The 26,222-nt window shown below is 40.9% G+C and overlaps 1 protein-coding gene and 1 pseudogene across 6 annotated transcripts in view; one reads left to right on the plus strand and one right to left on the minus strand.

Moving 5' to 3' along the window:
• Arhgef6 (Rac/Cdc42 guanine nucleotide exchange factor 6) overlaps window positions 1-26,222 on the minus strand; it is a 121,620-nt gene that overhangs the window by 92,927 nt on the left and 2,471 nt on the right. The window contains exon 1 of one of the 6 annotated variants that reach the window (XM_060375789.1): window positions 17,530-18,243. The exons of 4 other annotated variants lie outside the window; for them this stretch is intronic. In XM_060375789.1, coding sequence (XP_060231772.1) covers window positions 17,530-17,562 — 33 coding nt within the window. In that variant the 5' untranslated portion in view covers window positions 17,563-18,243. Of the gene's footprint in view, window positions 1-17,211; window positions 17,392-17,529; window positions 18,244-26,222 lie in introns of those variants that run through there. One more of the 6 variants, XM_060375790.1, reaches the window with a different exon arrangement.
• On the plus strand, window positions 4,344-4,664 carry LOC110561793 (large ribosomal subunit protein eL42-like; annotated as a pseudogene).

Here is a 26,222-nt window from a genome sequence, read left to right on the forward strand (position 1 = left end):
GTGCCCAGTATATGATCGAGATTCCAATTAGTTGAACTTTATTCCAATTTTGATCCAGAAATAAGTCAGTCAGTTCATTTAAATCCTTGAAATTCATACAAACAGCAGTACTCCCACCCTCCATTCATTTTACTATTCTCTGACTGGGATAAGGAAAAATGAACTTTAAACATTGCTAGAGAATCCCAAGGTACCACTCCACCAAGTAGATGACTAAGGCTCAAGTTTTCAAACAACAGAAACTCAACTCTGGATAAGCAATAGAAAAGACAATCACTAAATCTCATTAGGTTCCTTTCCTGAACATTCATATATAGCAAGCCCAAGTCCACTCCAACATCAGCAGATGAAATGAGACAAAACATTTAGTTTTTTACAAGTGTTTTTTTTTTTTCCAGAATTTTTCCATTCTGAAAATCCACAACAACATCAAAACCTATTCTCCATCCTCTGACTGCCAATTGTGAATTCTGAAATCTTGGGAATCTGCCAGTGTAAACTGTGCAAAAGTTATTATTTCTATGACTTTACAAATATATCCATTTGGAGTCACTAGTCAGGAAGGGTGGGGGAATCTTGTGGTTACAAACGGTTACAACACGGAGGTAAACCACTCCAGGCCTCCTGACTGCCTCATTATCATTCCTTCCACACCTGAGTTACGCAGTCACACCAGGCCAGCCACATCCTAGTTAAGAAAGGAATCCACCCCTTCCTACTTCAGAAGTGGCAATGCTTTTAACGTCACTGTGCCTTCAGCAGCACCCAGCCAACTCCCATTTCAGGTTAATTCCAGGTTTACATTGATCACAGTTGGCTCCAGCACTTTTTCTAAAAATCTGATCAACTGAAAAACTAATGATCCCATGGAACCACAAGAACACTCAGCTTCTATTTCTAGCTTGTTCAAAAAAAAATGCTAAATATTTAAGGACATTCCAATGTTTCCCTCTTCATCTTGCTCTTATGAAATGGAATCTTAATTTAACTGAGCTCATCCTGAAGCACATTCTCTAATTATCACAGCTGAACACACTGTCTCTGTTAACATGGATGGAAATGTCATTACATGGTATGACTGAGAAGGCAAATCAGAGTTGCTTAGTCATATTTCACTGGTGGCACTGCTTCTGACCCTATAACCTGGGAAGCTTTTCCCGCAGCTCCTGCTAAATGTAGTTATAAAGTCAGCAACAAATAATGATCCTAGCTCATAAATTGGACTCATTACCCACCAGCATTTCACTTACTAGAACACAGTGATGGCATTTGTACCCGGCCGAATCACTGCTTCTGTTGATGGGGTACAAACTTAAATTCATTGGACTTTGATTCTTTCCATGTCTCTGCATTTCAGAAATTTAGGAAACAAGATACGACTTGTACCTGTAGTCACAACAACATGAGGTATGTTGAAAAGAGCACTGGTGTTGGGGTCTGGGGACCTAGACTTTAAGACCAGCATTGTCAGTGCTAAACAGTTATAAGGGTCTTAGGAAAGCACTACTACTACTCTCCTATGGCTTTTACATCTGGAAAGTGAGAAGAACTTGACTAATACAGGCCAATGAGAAGTCTATTGATTTATTTTCTGAACAGAGACTCTCCAAGTCAACAAGAACTCGTGAGGTCTCAAATCTGGTTCAGTTCTCAAGGCTGTGGAAGATGAATTCACAGTAGCCAACTTCACCAAAGGCCACCATATAACTCCAATGTCAACTTCTTAATGCTTGCTAAAATGTACTGCTAAGTGGATTCAGGATATCACATCCTCATGTTATGACCAGAGAATTCTCTTCAAACAGAAATATGGACAGTGAACTGGATTTAGTGAAGCAGGCCTGTAATCCTAGGCACTTCGGGGCCTTGGGCAAGAAAAACACAAATTCAAGGCCAGACTAAGCCACTTAACAAGATAGTGCCTCAAATTAAAAAGTGAAGAGGGTTAGGGGTGTAGGTCAGTAGTAGATTGCTTGCCTAGCCCGTGTGCTAATATATAGAGCAAGGGAGTCAGTGGTACTGTGAACTAACAGAATTGATTTTATAAAATGATTTTTTTTTTCAGAATGTCACTTAAAATGACCTACTTACAAATTCAAATTCTATCTCTAGCATCCTGCCACTGAACGGTGGCGTTTGGATTGTGATTGTGACTACAGGCAGTTTGTTTAACCATGTATGTTCCCTTGTCTCTGGGGATCTCTCTGAAGTCACTTTCTGTAACTAACACAGACTCTTACATGAGTTGAACCTCATATTGTCCTGAGCCAGGAAGTTCAGACCCATAGTGCTGGTAGGAAAGAACAAATGCCTAAGCTTAATACCTCACTATCCACATTCTGAATTCACCAAATTGACTTCTGAAGCACCAGGGCATCACAGCTTATGACTTCCTTCTTCCGCGTTATGCCTTCAGGGAAAACTCTACAGTAGACATTTATCTTCAGCTGAGGGCTCAGTGTTCAGGAAGAGAAGAGACAAGAAGTGACAGAGGCATCTGGGGTGGGATAGCAGCCACGGGATTTCAAAAAGACATTGCAATAGAGAATAAGCACCAGAAGGAGAAAGGGTATGTAGGACATTAAGGACCAGATCACTCTTGTAGCTCCCCCATCACTGCTCTCCTGTCACTGCACACTTTTCAGAACCATACTGGCTGCCAGTTTTGGGGGTTATATAAAGGGGGTTATACCTGAGCCACTGGGATGCCTTTATGCCAGAACCTGAGGTGGTCTCCCCCGATGCTGTCACCACCCACTTAAGAAGACAGACTGCCACCCCAGTGTTCTAAATCAGAATGAAGAACACATTTTCCTGGAGACCTAGCATCTTGAACCTGCTACTCAGTCTCTGTGTGTTTTTATGCTGTAGCCACATAAAGTATTAAACAAGCTTTTGTGGCCAGCCAGAAAACATAATTACCATACAAAGTTTTATTTCTATGGGTAACTGCTTGTGTTAGTAACAACAACTCGCAAAATAGTCCAATTTTGTATTTTTAAGAATACATTTTATTTAACCATATATTTTTGCTTATATTTTACATTTCATCTATTCACTCTGGAAGGAGAACAGAGGGCATATGAAGGTCAGAGGACAACCTATAGGAGCCAGTTCTTTCCTCCCAACATGTGGGGATCAAACACAGATTATCAGGCTTTGAAACAAGTGGAGCTATCCACTGGGCCATCTTACCCACCCCAACAATATATTTTAACTTGTCGCTGTCACTAGTCATGCACTCCTAAATCAACTTCTAACATCTACAAGTATATCCCAACTTCTTTTTATAGGATGGATAAAGGGCCTAGACATTCGCAGTACTGTGTATTTTAAAACTCCATGGTTCAAGGACCATGGTAAGTATACAAAGAATGAGAATCTCCTGAGACGTGTTAGTGTTTAATGTTGCAATTATCTGGAGAGTTGAGGAGGAGGATTTGAAGTCTCTGCTTTCATAGGGGCCTCAGATTCCTTGGTCAGAGCCTTAAAATATAGGCAAAGCAATCTTTCCACTACACATGCTAGGCTCAGGACATATGGCTAGTAATGAGGTCTGCACAAAGCAGAGAGGCAGGCTCATGAACACAGGGACAGCTGCCAGCTACTGTAAGCAGCAGTCCTTCTGTCAGTTTCCAAGAAGTCTTCCACAGACTGACCTTCATGTTTCTTCTGAAAGAAGTCCTGGGCTGTGTGATGCTGCATGGCAGAGCCCTCAGTGATCTACCAGTAAGCCAACTCTTCACAACCTACATGTCTCCTTTTTCCCTCTGCAGGCATCAAGATTACTCGTGGGGTTCCAACTGGATGGTAGAGTCTTTGAATTCCAAACTGACCTGCTCTACTGTTCTGCTCACATATGTGGAATCTGTGATAAATGATCCCTCAGTGGTTAACTGACAGGATGTTCTATCAGAAAGACTTACATGCAGACAGACTACTTCTACAAGGTAAGGTAAGCCATGTGACAGCACTGTAACCTTTTTCACTCTTGGACCTTCCATGTCCAGAAGGACTCCTGTTATCCAGTAGGATCACAATAGATATTTGAATGCATTCTCAATGTTTCAATGTTCTCATCAATGCATACTTAATTACAAGCAAAGAAAAGGCATTAATAAAACTATAATAAACTGAGAGGGATAGGGATGTGGCTCAGTTTTCCAACTGCTTGTCCAGCATATGCAAGGCCAGGTCCAACCTAATGGCACAAAATAAAATAAACTATGAGAGAAATAACATTTAAGAAACAACAACAATTAATCACCTCCCAGGTTTGCAGTAAGCAGCTATCTAAAACAAGAAACACCACTTCTTTCTGAGCCAGTATCGCTCCTGCAAACATGGTGAATGTTCCTAAGACCCACCGGACATTCTGCAAGAAATGTGGCAAGCACCATCCCCACAAAGTAACACAGTACAAGAAGGGCAAGGATTCTTTGTATGTCCAGGGGAAGTAGCATTATGATAGGAAACAGAGTGGCTATGGTGGGCAGACTAAGCCTATTTTCCACAAAAAGGCTAAAACTACAAAGAAGATTGTGCTGAGACTTGAGTGTGTTGAGCCCAACCGTAGATCTAAGAGAATGTTTGCTATGAGGAGATGCAAGCATTTTGAACTGGGTGGTGATAAGAAGAGAAAGGGCCAAGTGATTCAGTTCTAAGGCGATTTAGTTATGAAGACAATGAAATAAAATCATGAGCTTTTGTTCACTAAAGGGAAAACAAAACAAAAAAAAACCCAATATTCATCTGTGAAATTAAGTGATTAATCCCTGTGGCTGGGAGCTGACCGGAAGTGCTTCAAACTTTCTGGTTGTTTATCTTTTGAATCATGTACCAAATATGGTCCCAGTCCATTAAATCCTATCACAAGCACAATGACTTAAGTTATTATAGAGAAGGGAAACAGAAGGATTTGCAGGCTCTCATTGCCTTGCTGAAATGGACTTTATTTTAACTATTGTATTACATAGCAGCAAAATGACAAAGGATACAAGCTTTATTCACTTGCTCATATACATGTTCTAAAACCAACTTCAATTTGGAGGCAGAGGATAAGAAACAAGAAGAAATAACTTGCAATTTGAAATACTACCAACTGCTCATCCAAAATTCTTCTAACACTAGCTTATCTGGGTGGGGAAGATGGTTCATCAAAATTAACTATAATTTTCTTTCTTTTATAAACAAGGTTTCCCATAGCCCAACATATAGTCTGCACCTCATTATGCAACGTCTGAACCTTGAACTTCTGATGTTCCTTCCTTCATCTCCCAAGTGCTGATATTACATTACCACACTAGTTTATGCAATACTAAGAACCAAATCTAGGGTTTCCTCTATGCTAGAAAAACACTCTACAAACTAAACTACATGTCTACTACCTCTTTATTTAGAGATGGCATGTAGCAATTCTTCTGGAACTTCATGTTTTTGTCTGTGTAACATTAAAAATATTTTCGTAGACAGCAATACTTAATGAAGATTAGTCTATTAGTTTGTTAATTAATTAATTAATCAGTTTTACAACATTTCGTTAAAAACTCCATTTTAGCTCAGATACAATCCAACCACTGTGAGGTGGGCATTCAGCCACTCGGATATATTATAGACATCAGTTAGGTTTCAGTTAGCATCCATAGGTCCGAGAACAGCCACCCAACAAAAACCCAACTAAAACTGCCTGAAATATCAGGATCACAAGCCAGGCATCAAAAACACTACTTGTAACCCCAGCACTCAGAAGGCAAAGGCAGGAAGAGCACCACAGGTTCAAGGTCCATTTGACTGGGCTACACAGTGACATTCATGACAGAGTGAAACCCTGTCTCAAAACAAACAACCCCCCTCCAAAACAAAACAAAACAAAACAAAACAGGGACTGAAAAGATGGTTCCATGGATAGAAGCAAACGCCACTCTTGCACAGGACCTGGGTTCACTCCCCAACGCTCTCGTAACAGCTGACAAACTTTCCCTAACTCCAGTTTAAAGTGATCCAACATGCTTTTCTGGTCTCCATGAGCATTGTACCCACATGGCACATACATATATGCAGGCAAACCATTCATACACATAAAATGAAAATAAATATATATTAACAACAACATCAACAAAGAAAACAAAAAAGCATGTTCACTTTTCTCAGAAGGTAGCATGCAAAAATATTCTCAAGCTGACCCCTCTCCAATATTTCTCACTACCTCTTCCTATCAATGTGTACTCCATGATCTCTTCTTTCTTCAATTGTGCCTCTCATTTGCAGTTATTGTTCTCCTTTATAAAAGGTTACATGGCACCCAAAAGACCAGATCTTTAACATGTCTCTTTTAGAAAGTTTATTCCAAACACTACTTATGCGTACCCAGTGGAATTCCTGATTTCTGAACTTGTAGTGCATTTGGTCTCTAGACTCTGGAACTACTAACTTAGACACCTAGCTATATGCTGTTAAATTACACCTTTTTAAACTTAGTCACAGACAGGCTCCCACTGGCTGTCAGCTTCTTTCCTAATTTAAAATTCGAACAAGGGACAGAGAAATGGTGCCAAATAGGGTTAAGAACACTTGTTGCCCTTGTAAAGACCGAGGTTCAATTTCTAGCATTCATATGGTGGCTCATAACCATCCATAAGTCCAGTTTCAGGGGATCTGATACTTCTTTTCACTTTCATGGACAACAGACACTTAGATATTGCACATGAATATATTCAGGGGAAGCATTCATATACATAAGGTAAATATTTTAAAATAAAATAAAATTCAAGCAGATATTACTTACATCAAGAATACCTGTCCTTTGGCATGCCTCTCCAAGAAAAAAGAAAGGACAAACAGCTTTTATTTTCCTATTAAAAATTTTAGATCAGGCCTCATACATTTTACCTCATTCTGTAAAATAAATTCTCTTGTTAAAAATGTGACTGGGAGACCTCACAAAAGGAAGTGAAGTTACCACCTGTGTCACTTGGGAGGAGGTCACAGGTAGAAATGGTAAAAGGAATAAACCAATTCCCAAAAGTTGTCTCACCTCTGCATATGTACCATGGTCCATGGGCGTGCACACATCTTCATGGTTACATACATGCACACACAGAATAAAGAATAAATATTTTTTTTAAAAGGAAAGCCAATGGAACCAAGAGATTTAGGATAAGAAATAAGAAGTGGCCAGAAAAGGGGAAGCCCAGAAGACTTTTTCATATGACATTATATGACTAAGCTCTCACAACTTTCTCTGTTTTCTAAGTAAAAATAAATAAATAAATAAAAATAAACTTGAGGGAAAAAAACTGAGCAGAAAAACTGATACAAGATGGAGGACACTCTTGACTCTATCTAAGCAAAACAAGACAACCTTGAAACAAATACTTCAGCTTGGCATAGAAAATGAGCAATGTTGTGCTAGAGGAGACCTGGCTTCCTTTTTCTGTTTTCACTCACTGTAGAGTCATTTCTATGAACAAAATCAACATTTAACAGTCTATACCTACAGCATTGGACACCTAAGATATCTGGAGAAAAGATCTAAAGCTAATCTGAATCAAGGTCAAGTCATTATCTATTCAGTAAATATCATCTGAACACCTAGTATACACCAAGAACTAATTGTGATAGTTTGAATGAGAAATGTCCCCTATGGTCTCAGGCATTTGAACACTTGATCTCCAGTTGGTGGCACTGTTTGGGAGTGTTTGGGAGCCATGGCCTTGTTGGAAGAAATATGTCACCAGAGACCAGCTTTCAGAGTTTAAAAGACTGGCACCATTTCCAGCTTACTCATTCGCTATATGCTTGCAGTTCAAGATGCGAGTTTTCAGCTTCCGGCTTCAGCCACCATACCTGTCTGTTGTCATGCCTCTCACCATGATGGATTCTTAAACCATAAGCCCAAAAAAACCCTTTCTCCTATAAGTTGCCTTAGCCTTCATATTTTATTACAGCAACAGAAGAGTAAGGATACACTAATTCATAATTTTCTTGTAAGATAAGTAAAGGAGTACTATATGAGGTATAGCAAATGGGCTAGGGAGATGGTTTAGTAATGAAGTTCCTGACATGCAAGCATGAAGATCTGAGTTTCAATTTGTAGCACTGACATAAAAACCAGGCACATTTCCATAATCACAGAGCTAAACAGTAAGAGACAGACAGGACTTCAGGGTTTACTAGTTAGCCAGTTTAGCAGAATCAATGAGTTCTGGGTGCAGTTAGAGCTTATGTCTGAATCAAAAAGTGGAAGGCTGGAGAAATGGCTCAATGGTCAACAGTGCTTGCTGCTCTTCCATCAGACATGAATTCACTACCTAGCACTGACATCAGGAAGCGTATAGCTATGGTAATTCCAACTCCAGGGACTATGATGCCTTCTTCTTGCCTCCTTGAGCACCTACACACACACACACACACACACGCATGCACACACGCACATGAAATATACTCACAGGTACACATAAATATACATAAACATAAATATTTTAAAAATAAGGTGGAGGGTTATTAAGGAAGACACCAAAGATTGACTTCTGGCCTCTTTATGCACATATGGCCACATGTACAAGTACATACACATGAATATACACATGTGTAAATACACATGAAAAACAAGGAAAGTGTATTGTAAGGGTTGGAGGGAGGAAAAGGAATGGGGGAAATGTAATTATATTTTAATCTCAAAAATAATAAATTCATAAATGCTTATTTTTTATTGAAAGTTGCTAGATTTTTTTATTTTTTAAATTATCTAATTTATTTTATATGTGTGGGTGTTCTGCCTATGTTTATCTGCATACCATGTGCATCTCTTTTGCCCATAGAGGCCAGAGAGGCATTAGATCCCCTTGACCTGCAATTACAGCCAGTTTGTGAGCTGCCATGTAGGTGCTGAAAATCAAACTTGAGTCCTCCAGAAGAACAGACAGTACTCTTAACCACTGAGCCATCTATCCAGCTTTCTCAAATTTTATTTTTGAGATGGGGTCTTGCTATATAGCAAAGGTAGACCTGAAAAACATTATTTAGCCCAAGATGGTCACAAACTTGTGATCCTCCTATTTGGCTTCCTTAGTGTTGGGCTTACAAGCATACACTGTCATGCCTGGCTTTAAATTTATTTTGTTAGTAAAATTTATCATCCTTTTAATTTGCATGTATTTCTCTAAAAGTACTGAGAAGTTAACCTTACTTTATTGTAAATCTAGCTTTGAAGAACACACAAATTATAATAGAAAATGTTTCTTAGTATTGAGGTTTGTTTCTCAGCACAGTTCTTCATAAAAGATGTTAGGAACTTGACACCTTAAAGCCGCCTCTTAAAATAAAGTCAACACTTTCAAGAAGCAGAAAAATGTCTTATTATTGAGTCTAGGGTGAGAGCAGTCCTTAATAATGGCTTTTCTTGCCACTTTGAAAGCTGCTGCATTTTGTCTAACCTCAATTTAATTCCTCCTTTTCCCTCTGGTCCTACTCAATCCCTCTACTGACAGGTCTGATCTCTGTAATAATATTCAAGTCCCTAAGAATGAATAAAACTGGGATTTTACTCTATTTGTCTAAGTGGAACTTAATTAGGAAGGTAAATCTTCTGCCAGAAGGAAAACAGAAATGACGTGTGACTATCTTCTCTAGGGAACCATCACCACACTCCAAAGGCCATCAACAGAGGTGTGCATCTCTAAGCTGAGCAGCTAAGCTTCGTACTGCACACCTGTAACCTCAGCACTTCCGAGGGGAAGGCAGAAAGATCATGCCAGTTCAAGGTCAACCCATCTTCAGCTACCTAGTGACAGAAACTTTGAGGCTAGTCTGGGCTACTCTGTTGCAAAAACAAAAATATCCATATCTCTGAATCTTTGAACAGGCAGCTTCTGGCCAGGGTGGATAATCACCTTTTATAAAATACTGATAAGTAAGGGCCTTAAGGGACCAGAGTGTGCCTTCAAACTTCTCTTGTTTGCAACTCAAAAAGCACACCCTGGGACAGCAGGAAGGCTCAGGCAGTAAAAGAACTGGCTGTGCAAGCCTGATATCTGAGCCCAGTCCTTTTACCCATATGCTGAAAGGAAAGGCCTGCCATTGGTACACTTGAAACTTCATTCTCTCTCTCTCTCTCTCTCTCTCTCTTTCTTGCTCTCTCACAGAGAGAGCAAGAAAGAGAGAGAGAGGGAGAGAGAAACAGAGGGAGGGAGGGAGAGGGGGCAGGGGAAGGGAGAGGGGGAGGGAGAGTAGATAGTTACGAACAATTTTTTTAAAGCACATCATGAGACTGCCAGCTTGCCAGGCATTATAATCCTAGCACTGAGGAGGCCAGCAGTACATGACTACATGGTGAGACTCTGTCTGCGGGAGATAAACAGCCTGAAAGAAGCATCATACATGCAATCCTTGCTCATGGGAAAGAGAGGAGGATCTCTGCAAGTTCAATACTACCCTGGGCTAAGTGTAAAGTTTTAATCCAGCAAGGGGTACATAGTATGACACTGTCTCAAGAAACAAGTACAACAGGATGCATTGGAGACTTGTATTACATTGAATGTCATCCACAATTATGGAGTGTACCTTCTGCTGTGTAGCCAACCCAGTTATCAACTTTTACACTGGTCCTAAAGGAGCGTTGCATCAATGCATGTGACCAAGTTAGAATAAGCGACATTTGAGGATAGCTGAGCAAGACTACATGGTTTGAATAAAGAGGCATATTGTACTTGGCTGCCCTCAGACACAGCCTGAATTGGAGTCAATTAAAAGCAAATTAGAGTGAGTGAGATTTAAAAAGAGAGAAGTTACACTTCCAGTCAGGAATACTGCAGTGATCCAATTTACTAACATAAAGCCTTGCTTTTCATAGATAATGGGTTCATACAACTCAACTCAGAAACAATGGGTTCCCTTTTTAGAACTTACATTCTTTATTTTTAAAAAACAGAGGCCATTGATTCTGACCTCCCCAACTATGCTCAATTCAACAGGTTTATTACTTATATCCTGTGTGAAAAAGCGAATGTTGTACAGTCATCACCAAAAATAAAAGATCATTCATTGAATTGTTTTATTTAACTGAAATAATAAGCACCTTTCTCTAGGCCGGGTATTACATTTTATATTTCATGATATTTTAATAACATAAGAAACACGTTCGTTTAAAAAAGACACATGAACTAAGCCCCTTTCATGGAGGAAAACACAAGAAAATGAAAATAGTCCTTTCTCATGTTTGTCTAGCTGGTGTGTAGACTAGGAAATAATGGGCAGCTTTCCTGAGTTTTCAACTCTAAGAAGAATCTATCCAAGTTGTTTCTCTTATTAGAGCACAAAATGGCCTCCAAAGTTATTGTGGTTAACAACTAAATAATTCAGTATCCCCTTTACAATTGGATACCTAAGCATATTTCTAGTCCTGCCTTACTGTGAAGAAAACTATATAAAAATTGTTCTTACCAGTTAAAAAGTATGGCCAGGTATGGTATCACATACCTTTAATCCAAGCACTTGAGAGGCAGAGAAAGGCAGATTTCTCTGAATTTGGTGCTGGCCTCATCTACATAATGAGTTCCAGGACAGAGTGAAGCCTCTTCTAAGTATATGTATGTGTGTATTATATGAAAGAATATATTATGAAGTATATTTGCTCTCAAAGTATATATCTGCATATAATGCATATATACATATATATGCATATATGTTTATATACCCATAAGGTAGAAAAATAATGAGAACAGTGAACAGTTGCAAGCCACGTTTTTTAAAGACAGGGTTTCTCTGTATAGCCTTGGCTGTACTCGACTCGCTTTGTAGACCAGGCTGGCCTCAAAATCACAGAGATCATCCTGCCTCTGCCTCCCTGAGTGCTGGGATTAAAGTGTGCACCACCTCACCTGGTTCAGTTGCAAGTCATTCTCTTTTTTTCTTTTCTTTCTTTCTTTCTTTTTTTATTAAAAAAAATGTTTTTATTTATTACAATTTATTCACTTTGTATCCCAGCTGTAGCCTTCTCCTTCATCTCCTCCCAGTCCCACCCTCCCTGGCTCTTCTCACCCTATGCCCCTCCCCTAGTCCACTGATAGTGGAGGTCTTCCTTCCCTTCTCTTTGACTCTAGCCTATCAGGTATCATCAGGACTGGCTGCATTGTGTTCCTCTGTGGCTTGGTAAGGCTGCTCCCTCCTCAAGAAGAGGCAACAAGACAGCCCCTGCTCTCCTTACTTAAGAACCCCCATGGAGACTGAGCTGCCCATGGGCTAAATCTGAGCAGGGAGGTCTAAGTCTTCTCCATACATGTTCCTTTTTCCTTTCCTTTTTTTTTTTTCTTTCGGTTTTTTTTTTTTTTTTTACAAGCAGTTCTTAAAACCTGTATGATTGTCTGAAACTACAGTAATTAAGAATTAAAATCTGTGAGAAACCCTATCTCAGGAACAAAAAAAAAAAATTCCAATCTGTGTTCAGTGGGTTACAAGAGCTACAGTATCAATAAAATATGAACTGTCTTTCCATAGTCTCCCAAAGCAAATCTGTTGTATAAATTATTTTAAACACATTGCAACCTACTCTAAACTGCAGTGATTGTCCTTGATGAGAATTTCAATTTCAGGGGGAATGGCGCTTCAATTAAGAAAGGCACTCACAATGCTGAATGGGTTCATCTTTGCAACTAATCATGAGAAATCGAGCCAAGCCTGCAACCACTCCTCATCTAAAAAGCCCCAAAACATTCAACTTTGTTTTGCTTTGCAAAAAAGGCGTGTGTTAAGTATTGCAAAGTATGCGAGGCTTTTACCGTTGGCATTGCTATCTAAGACAGTTTTCAAAAAAAAAATTACAAAAACAAAAAACAGCAGTCTCTACCAAATGGAACATGGAGGTGAGACATAAGATGGTTGCATGCGTTTGTTTTCCAATTTCAAGTTTCATCCATGCTTGACTTTCCAGCATAGCTAATATGAAGGCACAGCACCCTGGGAGAGTCCAGAGCTTACCCAGGCTCTGCATCTAATCTGTTTAAATGTTAAGATTTAAAGAGATCATCTGGCTTATTTAGCAAATGGGATTACCTTAACATAACTGAACCAAGGGAGCTGCTGCTTTCATAATGCAGAACCATTTATGATTAAGTCTAGTAGAAGACATCTAGGTTCCAATTAAAACATAGCTCTCGGGGTTGGGGTAAAGCTCATTTTGTTAACTACTTTTCTTGACTGCACAAAGTCCTGGACTCAGTCCTCAGCACCACACAAACCAGGCCCTGTGGCATGCACCTGGAATCCCAGAACTCGGGAAATAAAGGCAGGAGGATCAGAAGTTCAGGGTCATCCTCTGCTTTGTGGAAAAGTCTAGGACAATCTGCCATACAGAAGATACCACTAGAAAGCAAGAAAAGAAGAGAAAGAAGAGAGGAGAGGAGACAAGAGGCAAGGGAAGGGAAGAGAAGGGAAGGGGAGGGGAGGAGGTGGGGAGAGAAGGAGAGGAGAAGAGTATGACAAAGGAAAGGAGATAGAATTTACTGGGTCTATTCTTGGTGTCAGGCACTATGCAAACTGCTTTTATTGCTGTCTGACACTAACACTGGGAGGAACAAATACCTCATCAGTGGTCCTATGTGCCACCACCACCTGCAAGATTGACATATACATAATAAGTAGCCAACTCAGGTCAAACCAAGTTCAAAGCTACACTGAAGCTCTTAACCACTGTGCTACTATTGCGTTTACACACACACACACACACACACACACACACACACTTTGTGCCATCTCCCTCATGTCTAACCTACAGTAACTCTTCTTTTCCCTTTATCCCTGACTTCCCATTCAGGCACTGGTGTCCCAGTTTGCAAAGTGCTTCCACTTTACCTTCTCTCATCTCACCTCATCAACTGCTTCTAATCAGTCTGGGGTGAGCAGCCAGGTTACCCTTAATGCTCACATGTTTACATGAGTAAAAGTAATTTGTCTCTGAGTGGGAGATAGAGGCAGTGTCCTAGGATCAAAGCATGTAAGCCTCAGTGTAAAAATGGATCACCTCCGTTGTAACTAAGGTCTCCTCTGACTATTCAGCCTTTCTACTAACCATTAATTTAGTGAATATTAGTGATCACCTGCTATGAATCTTTTTCCATCCCAAGGACTAGAGTTATAAGGATGAAGAGTCTTTGGTCTCTGCCTTTAAGGACTTCTAAGACAAGTCAACAGATACATTAAAACATAACCGCAGTGAGTCTCTACCATTGCGGCCTCTAGCTTCTATTCATATGGTATGGCATTTGTGCATGTACACCCACTAATAATCGCAATAATAATAAATAAGGTAAAAAATTCTAAAAGAATCTGTGTAAGGGATTATGGGTATAAATTACCTAACCCAGCAGTTCCCTCTCCTTGTGTCTCTGCCTCTCACTCTTTGTAGCCCAGGCTTGCCTGAAACTCATTATGTAGCACAGGCTTCGCTCCAACTCAACAACACGTGTGTTCCAGCCTCCCAAAGTGCTGGGATTACAACCTTGTGCCACTACACTGTTTAGTATTTCTTTCTTTATGGTCTCAGCAAATGCTTGAAGTGGCTAGATTGCTAAAATATGGATAAACTAGAGAAGTGCTTCTCAACCCTAGACACACACCAGAATCACTTGCATAGTTCTCAAAACACATATTCTTAGTGCTTGGTCTCTTTAGTAACCTTTCTGGGGGTACTTCTTAAAGCAGAATATTTACATACCCTATGACCCAGCAACTTTATTGCTATACATAAGTTCAACAGAAATGTTCTTCAAGAAATACCCACAAGGATATTCATGGCAACATTGCTCATTGAAACAACAGCAAAAACACACATGAACACCCAAAGAAAAGCTAGAAACACTCTAAATGTCCATCAGTGAGTAAATAGAAAAACAAAATTTGGCATATCTGTACAGTGGAATACTACTCAGCAATAAAAAAAGGAAACAGTAGTACCTACAATATGCTAGTTATTCAGATTTTATGCTTAGTGGAAGAAATGTTGTAAAAACAAGTACACACGTTACTATTCAACTTATATACCAAAACAACAACAACAAAAAACACACAACAATCTATTCTCATAGGAGTCAGGTGGAAGTGCTCCTTAATGAGCAATCATGACTGAGATGGCACAAAAGAGTACATAACGGCACTGATAACATTCTGCTCCATAATCCAAATAAAAATCATATAGGTGTATCAATTTGTGAGGATTCATCAACATACATTTTTAAGATATTTGTATTGTTTTAATTGATGTTACCTAACGGACTTAAACATTAAAAAATACCAACTCAAAAGCCTCACTCTAGAACAATTAAGTGAGAATCTCTGAACAATGAGACTCTAATGCTTGTTTTAAAAGCACCCCAAATACTTCTAATGTCTGGTCATGCCTGAAAACCAAGGATCTCAATGTTTCTGTGTGTTATCAGTGGTTCTCTGATGGCCTCCGCATGGCTTATGATAGAGAAAATGAGGTCTATCTGACTATTCTGTGTCTTTGAACTGCCAGGATGAGGCATAAGTATAAATCTTCCTCAAACCTCAGTTTCTACCATTGTGGAATGGGTGCAATGTCACCTGCCTCTCAGGGTTATTATGAGGATTAATTTAGATAATCTATTACTTAAAGCAGCCATCCCAAGGTCTAGAACACAGCAAGTGCTGGGGAAATGGTATTCAGATACATTTCACCTTTGCACCTAAGCCCCTGAGAACAGCGCTGCACAGGTTGCTGTGAATGAGCCAAACACATGCTCTCTTATTTTGCCCTCTGAATAAGTTTTTAGAGACTGAAGTAATACGTTATGAATGGTGTCAAATAAGTATTGGAAACTTCTAAGTCCTGAAGGTTGCCTCTAGCCAACCTTTGCTATCCCCTGAGCATGACTGGAAAGATGATGAACCAAAGGGGCCAATAAAAGCCCCAGACCCTAACTAGAGAATTCTATGCAAGCAAAAGAGGCCAAAGTAAGAGATAACAAAATGAACAAAAGTTAGTTCAGAGGACAGGGGCATCCATACAGTGTTCTAAATGAAACGCTTTTGTACAACATATCACCTTTTAGTGAAACAAACAACAAAGCCTAGGCCCGAAGCAATAGCTCCAAGTTATTTCTGAGTTAGCCTTTTTGACTCTACCACTAGAAGCCCTATGACTCTGCTTAACCCAACTTTTCTGTTTCTTTAATAATGGGAAGAAACGTCTGCTCTCAACTGTCCTTTCTAAGGACACGATGAGTTGAAGTTTGGGATAATTAGAAAGCATCCCATAAAAACAAGAACAGAAAACCAAGGGGGAAGAAAATGCAGCACCAAAGAAATATAAGGTGAGCTTTTTAGCTGGAGATTTCCTATAGTAGGAACTTCAGCCATCCTTTGGCAACTCCCGGAGAAACAGTCCCTCTCTTGTTTAACTGCTCCGAGCATGTCCTGCACCACATGGGCCTGGAGCATGCTTATGTAAGAAGGGACTGCAGCATTGCCTAGCATGTAGCATAATATTTTGCTTAAGAGAAATCTGCTGAAAAGTACAAGGGCAGGCCCGGGCCTTACAGTTTTGGAAAGAGGTGCTCTCAGTGGTGGAACACTGAACTGTGGCTGGAGCAAATGATGTCATCAGAGATCCTCTTACCATGGTCAATGTCAAAATTAAGATAGGAAGTTCAAGGACAAACTGGATTTTTCCAGGCAAATATAAGTTAGACAAGCAGGCTGTACCTTAGAATCTTGCCTTTAAAATCAATACCTTAAAAACTTAAACATCAACTGAAATTCATCCTGTTCTACGTGGCTTTTGGCATTTATGGGAAGCTTTTATTGAAAAAAAAACATACTTTCATATCAATTGTTCGCGTATATTTTTACTCCCAGCACACATTAAGAAAAGAAAGGAGAAAGGATGTGAGTCACTCCTACATTCAAAAAAATAACAAACTCAAACTAAAAATATAAGGTATTAAGAAGAAAGATATTTGAGGGGACAGAGATAGACTTGAGGGCTCTACTCCAGAGCTAAGAAATGAAATAGCTGGAATACCTGTTGGGTCCTTCAATAAATAGAAAATGAAAACGCGAAATCAACTACAGGTACTTTGGACTACCAGGTAGAGTCCATCTGAAAAGCACTCCCGTGACAGACTTGTGCCAAACATTCCCCAGTTCCAAGGACTGCTCCAGCTTAAGAGAGCATCAAATTAATATCAGAAACAGTACCGTTGACTTCTTGCTCTGGTTGCTGAGAAGGAAGAAGACGGAATCCAGTCTGCTACAAACCTTGCGGCGGAAACTGGACAACACACCCCTAAGTTTGGCGCGTCCTCGCCCTGCGCCCTGGCCCCCGCCCCCGCTCTGGGTACCCAGGGACTCGGCACCAAGGAGAGGCCCTGGCAGAGAACAGACTGGCGGCTAGGGCTGCAGACTTGCGCGGTCAATCCGGAGGAAGGGCGGCTCCTCCCCTGGCTCAACAAGCCCTCCACCGCCAGACCCTCCACGTTCCCCTCCCCCTGACCCCGTGCCCCTCAAGCAGGTCACCTGGCTTGGTTTGATTGTCGTCCTTCTGCTCATTCCTTCCAGCCTCCTCTTCCTCCTTGGAAGTGGCTCGCCCTTCAGAGTCACGGGGCCGGCCGAGCTCCTCCAGCCCGTGCCAAGGCTGCAGGAAGCGCTGTCCCCAGATGGAGCTGGGACCCTGCCCCGTGCGGCTGCCACCAGGGTGAAACTGGAGAGCAAGCTGGTATGACCGGTGGGGAGGGGCGGCTGCAACTTTGCTCTTGGACGCGTGAGGAGGAGAAGCTTGTCTCCAAACTCCTTCCTTTGCAGCCAAGCTCCACAGGCAGAGGATTTTATGTATTTATTTATTTGTTTTTGTAGGTATTTATTTCTTTATTTTAGTAAAGAGGGAAGTCAGATACTTGCCCTCAAGTTCTCTCTCTAGAGCTCCTATCAAGGGCTGCGGGAGGCGTGCCCCGGCGGGGCAGCCACAGGAGGGGAGCGGGTGGCCTGTGGGAGCCTGGCGGCAGGGTTCCTCCAGACCCAGCTCTGCTGCCAGGAGCCAGAACCCGGGAGGGAGAGCAGCCTGGAGAGACACGGCCAGCAGAGGGGAAGCTATGACCCGGACCTGGATCGCAGAAGTAGGAACTGGAAGTGACAGCGGCACAGGGAAGAGCAGCAGCAGCTGTGGTGGTGGCGGTGGCGGTGGCGGCAGTGGCCGTGGTGGCAGCAGCCTTAGCACCCCGGTAGCCAGGGAAGGAGCAAAAACCATGATTTAAGGGTTGCAGCTACACTGCGCATGCTGCTGCCACCCAGTTCCCAAGATCAGTGCCTGGCCTGCCCAGAGCTATTGCCAAATTCCCCGTTGGGAATGCTAGAGTCAAGAAATAGCCATTACTAGTTAGTAGACTGTTTTCCCCTCCTAACCCTGGGATGTAACTTGGGACCTGTAAGCTGCATGGTGACCACTGAGACACCCTCAACTGCCTTCCCCCAAGCAGAGAAGCACTCAGTGGCCCTTCACACCCATCTCTTCCCAAACAGACCCCAAATCACATACCGTTTTCAAAGGAATACAGGCTAGGTAAGGGTTCTACCAACCAACTCCATCCCAGGCTCCTATCACATCCTCCTGGCTTAGCGTATGGCGTAGCTTGGGTCATGTGTGTCCTATAGTTTACGTTTTGAAGCTCAATTTTTACATACACAGTTAGTAAAAGATTAGGTCAGCCGAGTAATGGGAATGTCACATTGGCTCAACTAGCAAAGAAAACAAAGGTGCCAAAAGGCCCTTTGGTCTTCCTACTCGTTAAATTGAGTGGAAGCTTTGCCCAGTGGAAACAAATGGAAAAGAGCCAGATGGAAAATGAGACGTTATCCAACTTTTAGGCAGGCTTCTTAGCTTAGCATGCCTTAATCCCAACATTCTCAGGAGGCAGAGACTGGCAGGTACCTGTGAGTTCAAGGCCAGCCTGGTCTACATAGTGAGTTCCAGGCCAGCCAGGGCTTCATAGTGAGAAGCCCAGAGAGAGGAACTCTGACTTCATACAAGTACCCCTGCTAGGGCTTGTAAAAGTCCACTGTGCCATTAATTAGTGGTCTGGCATTTTTTATTTTTCTGTTTTTATTTTTCTACTTTCATAGGGCTAGAGCAGGAAGTGGGCAGATATAACTTTGACTCATGAACATTGGTAAAGCTGCCTTACTTCTAGGACTGCCTCCCTGCAGAACAGTCCCTGGGAGATGGCAACCAGTCCATGTCACAGGCTTCACTTTGGGGAGAGTGGCCCTGCTGTTGTGGTGACAAGGCAGATGGAGTGACTCAGGAAGTCAGGAGTGAGTGAGGGCGTGGGGCTGAGAAAAAAAACATACTGCTGATAATGGAAGAAAGGATGATGGAAGGAAGGAAGGAAGGAAGGAAGGAAGGAAGGAAAGAAGGAAGGAAGGAAGAGACAGAGAAACTATTTGAATCACATATTCATTCAATGACCCCTTCAAAAACAAAACTTTTTTAACAAAATAAGTTGGGTCTAGAAACAGAAGACATGTCTATTTATACAAAATAGAGATGGGAGAGTGTCTTAGGCAAGGACACAGCAGTAGGAGACAATGAAGAAAAAGTCTCTACTGGGAAGGAAAGAGAAACTCCCTCGGCTAGAGCTTTCACAGACCAGTACTCACATGGACAATCCCAAACAGTACAGCCAGAGATCTCACCACTCAGGACACTCTTAACTGATGAGACCCTGTGATTTCTAAAACTCATACTGTTGAGGAGCTTCCTGGTCGTATTAGTGACTACCTAAAAGGAAAAATCGTTTTTATATGGTTTTTTGACTTGGCTGAATATACACAAACACACATGCACACACACACCTGCACCTGCCTCATCCATTCTTTGAGAAAAAAAAAAGATATATTTGGTTTACAAAGAAGGAAAACAAATGGAATATAAGGGAGTGACAGTATGTCCAAATTCATTTGGAATCATGAAATACAAATTACAGCCAAAAAAAAAAAAAAAAGAAGAAGAAAAGCAAAAGAAATATTGCTTCATCCATCACGTTGGCAAACTTTAAAGCTAAAAAGATAAATAATGTGCAGTGCTGACAGGAACATGAGGAAGAAAACAGTTTCTATGCTTTGGGTGGAAATATAAGTTGGTAGAGCAATTTTGTAGGCGAATTTGACATTATCTGTTGAAATCTGACACCATAATTCCATTTCTATGATGAAAGATTCTTCAAGAATAATCACAAATCCACACAAATTATATGTACATATACAACATACCTCACCAGGATTTACCACAGGAATGAAAGATTGATGCAACATATGAATATCAATCAATGGAATATATCAGCATAAAAGAGAGCCTAAATTAATGATCATCTCAACAGAAGCATAGAACGCACAATTGAAACTGGGGGAGGGGGGGGATAGCACTTCAAGAGGTAAAATGCTTGCCACACAAGCATGAGGACCTGGGTTTGAATCCTCTGAACTTATGTAAAGCCAGGCACAGCATCACCCATTTGTAATCTCAGTGCTCCTATGGCAATACGGGAGGTGGAGACAGAAGCAGAATCCCTGGAAACTTCACATGTAACTAGCCTGCATTCTGCAGCACTGGGCAACAGAGAAACTGAAAATAACAGGGGAGATGAGAAGCAGGACCATGGGTTTTCCTCTGACCTCTACATGCAAACTTGGACTGACATACGCAAATACAATCACAGCATAACATCAACACACGGGGAACATACATGTAGCTGAGGAAGCCCCTGAACTCTGGAACCTCCTACTTCTATGTCCCAAGGCCAGCTGATCCAGAGTTTGGCGAATTGCATCATCTTTTGTAACACCAACAAAACAAAAACGAAACACTTGACAAACTAGTATTATCAGGAAATGTCCTCACTACTAAGATCCATTTATGAAAAATACACATGTATCATCATATCTAGTAGTGAAAGACTAACCCTTTCTTCTTTGACATCAAAACCCAAACAACGAACTTGCTTCTAGCACTACCACCAAATGTAGTACTAGAAGTTTTAGCCTAATAAAGTAGCACAGAAAAATAAATAAAACTGTCCAGGCCCAAAAGGAAGAAGTACAAGTATTCCCTATTCATAGGTGACATAAGCTTATATAACAAAATCATAAAAACTCCACTAAGAAACTATTAGGGCTCATAAACAAAATTTTTGAAAAGTTGAAATATACAACATAAATATTAAAAATTAATTATATTTCCATGCCCTAGCAATGAATACTTTGAAGCCAAATTAAGAAGACAATTTTGACCACGAAGTGGTGATGCACGCCTTTACTCCCAGCACTTGGGAGGTTAAGTGATTTTGAGGCCAGCCTGGTCTACACAGAGGGAGCCAGGGCTACACAAAGAAGCCTTGTCTCAAACAACAAAAACAAACAAACAAACAAAAAAACCCACACAAAATTCTGAGTTGGGTGTGCATCACCATAACTGGCATAAATACTTTTGTAAAAAAGACATCCTACATATAAAAGCATCCAGAAATGTATCCCAGCAGCACTTGGAGGCAGGAAGTTTGGGAGTTCAAGGCCATTCTTAGCTATACAAGAACAAAATTTAAGACCAGACTAGGTTACATAAGACCTTATGTCACAGAAAAATATATAAAACAATTTGGGGAAAAAATTGAACCAAAGTGATATAAGACACATATGCTAAAACCTATAAAAACAAAATAGAATGAAATTAAAGCACCCCTAAGTGGTAGAAAGATAGCTATGTTCAAGGGTTAAAAAAACTTGCTCACTTCAGAGTGGTCTGTAAGTTTAGCACACCCCTGTCAAGGTCTTAGCTGGCTGTTTTTAATAGAGATAGTCATAGTGGTACACACCTATAATCCCAGCAGTCAAGAGGCAAAGGCAGAAAGATTGTCACAAGTTCAAGGCTAGCCTGCTCTACATAGCAAGTTCCCAGACCAAGCAGGACTTTACAATGAAAGCCTGTCTCAAAAATAAATAATTATGCAAATCAACAAATAAAAGAGAAAAGAAATACAGGCAGGAGACAGTCAAGGATTGAGAATACTCCAAAATGTTTTTGAAACTAAGAACATATTGAAGGACTCAAACATTTTGACTTTAAAAATCCCTATAAAGCTGTTGTTAATTAGCCAAAGGGGAGAGAAATAGTCTTTTCAGTAAATGGAGATTAGAAAACTGCACGTCAAATTTAGAAGAGTTAACATGGGCCAGTGAAATGGCCCAGTGGGCAAGGGCACCTGCTGCCAAGTCTGACGACCTGAGTTCAATCACTAAAATCCACAGAGTGGAAGAAAGGAACCTCCATTTGTAATGTATGGCACATGCATTTTTTCAAAGATTAATTTGGACTCCATATATATATATACATATATATATAATGATATAGTATATGCCATATATAGAAATTAACTTAAAAGGGATCAAAGGCTCTAATGTGAAAGCCAAATGATAACATTCTTAGAGGAAAACACAAGGATTCATGACCTTTGATTGTACAAGCATTTCCCAGATGACACCGAAGGTCAATGTTAAAAAATAGATGAGAGTTGGAGAGATTGTTCCGTGGGTAGAAATGCTTGCTGGGTAAGCATGCTAAGCTGAATTGGATCTCTAGAACCCGATGGCCTAGTAGTTAAGAGCACTGGCTGCTCTTACAGAGGACCTGGATTCAACTCCCACAACTCCCATGGTGGTACACAGCCATCTGTAACTCCAGTGGATCTGGCACCTCTGTCTAGAGTCCATGAGCAGGAGGTATGCAAGTGGTGCACAAATATACATGCAGACAAACCACCCACAGATATAAAATACATTTTTAATTAAAAAAATCTAGACGCCTTGGTGCACATCTGTAATCCCAACACTCTTACGGTGAGGTGTGAAGCAAAGATGAGAAAATTGCTGGGAAGCTCTCAGAGCGGCTAGCCTAGAGGGCACACCCCCACAACAGAAATGAGACAGGCCCTGCCTTAACAAGGCAGACAGTGAGAAATAACTACTGAAAATTGTTCTCTAAACTCCACACACACTGTCACAGACACATGCACAAAAAATAAAATAAGACACAGTAAAACAAACAAAAAACAAATAGGACTTTATCAATATTTTTTAAATGTTTGAAAGGGTAGTATAAATGCTGGAAAGTAATTTCTTTCTAGATTTCTCTGTTATTACCTGTATAAACCACTTGAGACCCAGAACTCTCATATATGCAGACAACAGAAAGGGCATCTGGACAGACCAAGTGGTCACAAATCTGAAGTGTGGTCCCCCACACCTCTGGACCCAATACTCAGTCACCACCTCTCCCATTAAGTGTTGCAGTCTCTCAAACTTACTGATTCAAACTGCCACCCTTTCTTCAGAGAAATAATAGTGTGCCCTAGGAAAGAGCCAAACCCTCTTCTTGCTTTTCACACCTTTGGAGCTTTAGAAAGTTGACTGAGATCCACCAGGCATATTTTATGCCACACACTGTTCTAAGCACTTAGTGCTGAGTTATACCTCTCTCTCCCTCTCCCTCTCCTTTTCCTTCTCCCTCTCCCTCCCATGACCTTTGAAAATACTTCCGTACAGGTCTGTTTTTCAGCTATCTGGAAGCTTTAAGACTGGAAGTCCTCATACCTGGCGGCTGCTCCGTGCTTTCCAGCTCATCTTTCAGTCTCATTCCTTCTGGGGTGACTCTATCTGCCTTCCTTGAGGGCTCTGTGAGTGAGTCATTGTGGCTCAGTTTTACGCACACAGTGCAAAGAGCACCTAGTCATAAGGTAACAGTGAGCTGGAGGAGTCATACTTAGATGTAGTGATACATTAAGAGCGGTAGATGCATTCTTTCACCCAACCCTTAAAATAGTTCTCTGTAATGATACACACCACACTGAATGTTAACTGTAAAAATTGATTTTAAAATCTTCTGCAGCTGAGCTGGAGAGATGGCTCAGCAGTTAAGAGCAGTGGCGGCTCTAGCACAGGGTCCAGGTTCAGGTCCCAGCTCACAATTATCTGCAACTCCAGTTCCAAGGAATCTGATGCCCGCCTCTGCAGGCACTAAACCACATTTGGTACACAAACATACATTGCAGACAAAACATAGAGTCATATCACACACACACATACACACACACACACACACACAATTCAAAAGTCCACTGCAGTAAAAACTGTTAGTCCCCATCACACAAATGAGGAAACAAGAGCACAGTGATATTAAGTAACTTTCTGAGGTGAGATGGCTCAGTGGGTAACATGCTTGCTGTGTAAACATGAGGAACAAAATTTGGGTTCCCAACACCCATGTAAAAGCTGAGCATGTCAGCAGCTGCCTATTATCCTAACGCTGGGTGAGATAGGGTCTTGTTGACAAGCCAATTTATCCAAAACATGTCGCATGATCTGAAGCTACGTGGACCATGAACCTCAAGGTGGGTGATGGCCCTTTCAAACTGAAAAAATATGGAAGATTGGAATAAGATATTCTGACATGGGTGTAAGGTTAGCTCAGCAAGCTTCAAGTCCAGTGAGATATTTTGTCTCAAAAAGAGAGAAACAAAGAAAACAAAAGAAATGGACAAGATAATTCTAAAACTCATCTTTACATATAAGGAATATAGACTGTTTCAAAATGGCTTAAGTAACCTGGAGAGCAGTAGAAAAAGACACCAACATTGACCTCTAGCCTACACATGTATCCACACAATGTGCATACATTACACACACACACACGGACATGGATACTGACGCAGACTCTAACACATCTATGAAGCTACAAAAGGAATGCAATAACCATAATATCCGATATTCTTTTATTACAACGTTCGAATCACCTCAGTTTGATATACTCTTTAGTAAAATTTCTAACCAAAGTGGAAAACTATTTTAAGCATTTGGGTTTAAAAAGGAATAATCTTTAGTTATCAGAAAAACCCCAATCGTGGCAGCAGCGGGAGGTGTTTCTGAACCATCCAGTATTCTTAGAACTGCAAAGAAGCACAGTACAGCTTCTGGCTGGTTCAACACAGAAATCACTGGCAACTTCACTGTATTTTTATTTGAAAAATTAAACGTGAAAATTTCGTGGTCTGTTCCACAGTAGAGAGCATTCTATATAACACATATCACATGCTCTGAGGCCACATGGACCATGACCCTCAAGGTGGGTGAAAGATTGGAATAAGACATTCTGACACAGGTATAGCTTTAGACTAAGGTGAGCTTCAAGAAAAAAAAAAAAAAAAAAAAAAAAGCAAAATCTGGTTTTGAGACAAGGTCTCATGTTGTGGTCCTGGCTGGCCAGGAACTATCTTTATAGCTTACAGAGACCCACTTGCCTCTGCCTCCAGGTGCTGATATTAAAGTTTTTGCATCATCATAACCAGCTACTTTAAGAAAATTAAGGAAGCAAACTATCAAAGGAGATGCTGAGACTTATGGGCAACCTTTGGGCAGAGTGCAGGGAATCTTATGTAAGAAGTGGGAAACAGTAAGATCTGGAGAGGACAGGAACTCCACAAGCAGAGCAACAGAACCAAAAGAATCTGAGCACAGGGGTCTTTCCTGAGACTGATACTCCAACCAAGGACTATGCACGAAGATAACCTAAGACCCCTGCACAGATGTAGCCCATGGCAGTTCAGTGTCCAAGTGGGTTCCATTGTAATAGGAACAGGGACTGTCTCTGACATGAACTGATTGGCCTGCTCTTCAATTACCTCCCCCTGAGGGGGAAGCAGTATTATCAGGCCACAGAAGAAGACAACGCGGCCACTCCTGATGAGACCTAATTGACTAGGATCAGAAGGAAGGAAAAGAAGTCCTTCCCTATCAGTGGACTTGGGGAGGGGCATGCATGCAGAGGGTGGAGGAAGGGAGGGATTGGGACGGGAGGAGGGGGGGAACCACAGGGGGGATACAAAGTAAATAAAGTATAATTAATAAAAAATTAAAAAAAAGAAAAAAATTACAACAATTTTCCTTCCCCTTTCTACCTCCAAGTCCTCCTTTATACCCCTCCCCACTCTACTTAAAATCCATGCCCTCTTTTTCCATTAATTGTTACCACATGGATATATGTATATGCATATACACGTACATTCCTAAATATAATCGGCTCAGTACATATAATGTTACTTGTATGTATGTTTTCAGTGCTGATCAGTTGGCACTGTGCCATTTCTTTTTTTTATTTGGGGGGGACTTTT

The sequence above is a fragment of the Meriones unguiculatus genome, chromosome X (genome assembly GCF_030254825.1).
Source record: "Meriones unguiculatus strain TT.TT164.6M chromosome X, Bangor_MerUng_6.1, whole genome shotgun sequence".
NCBI lineage: Eukaryota > Metazoa > Chordata > Mammalia > Rodentia > Muridae > Meriones > Meriones unguiculatus.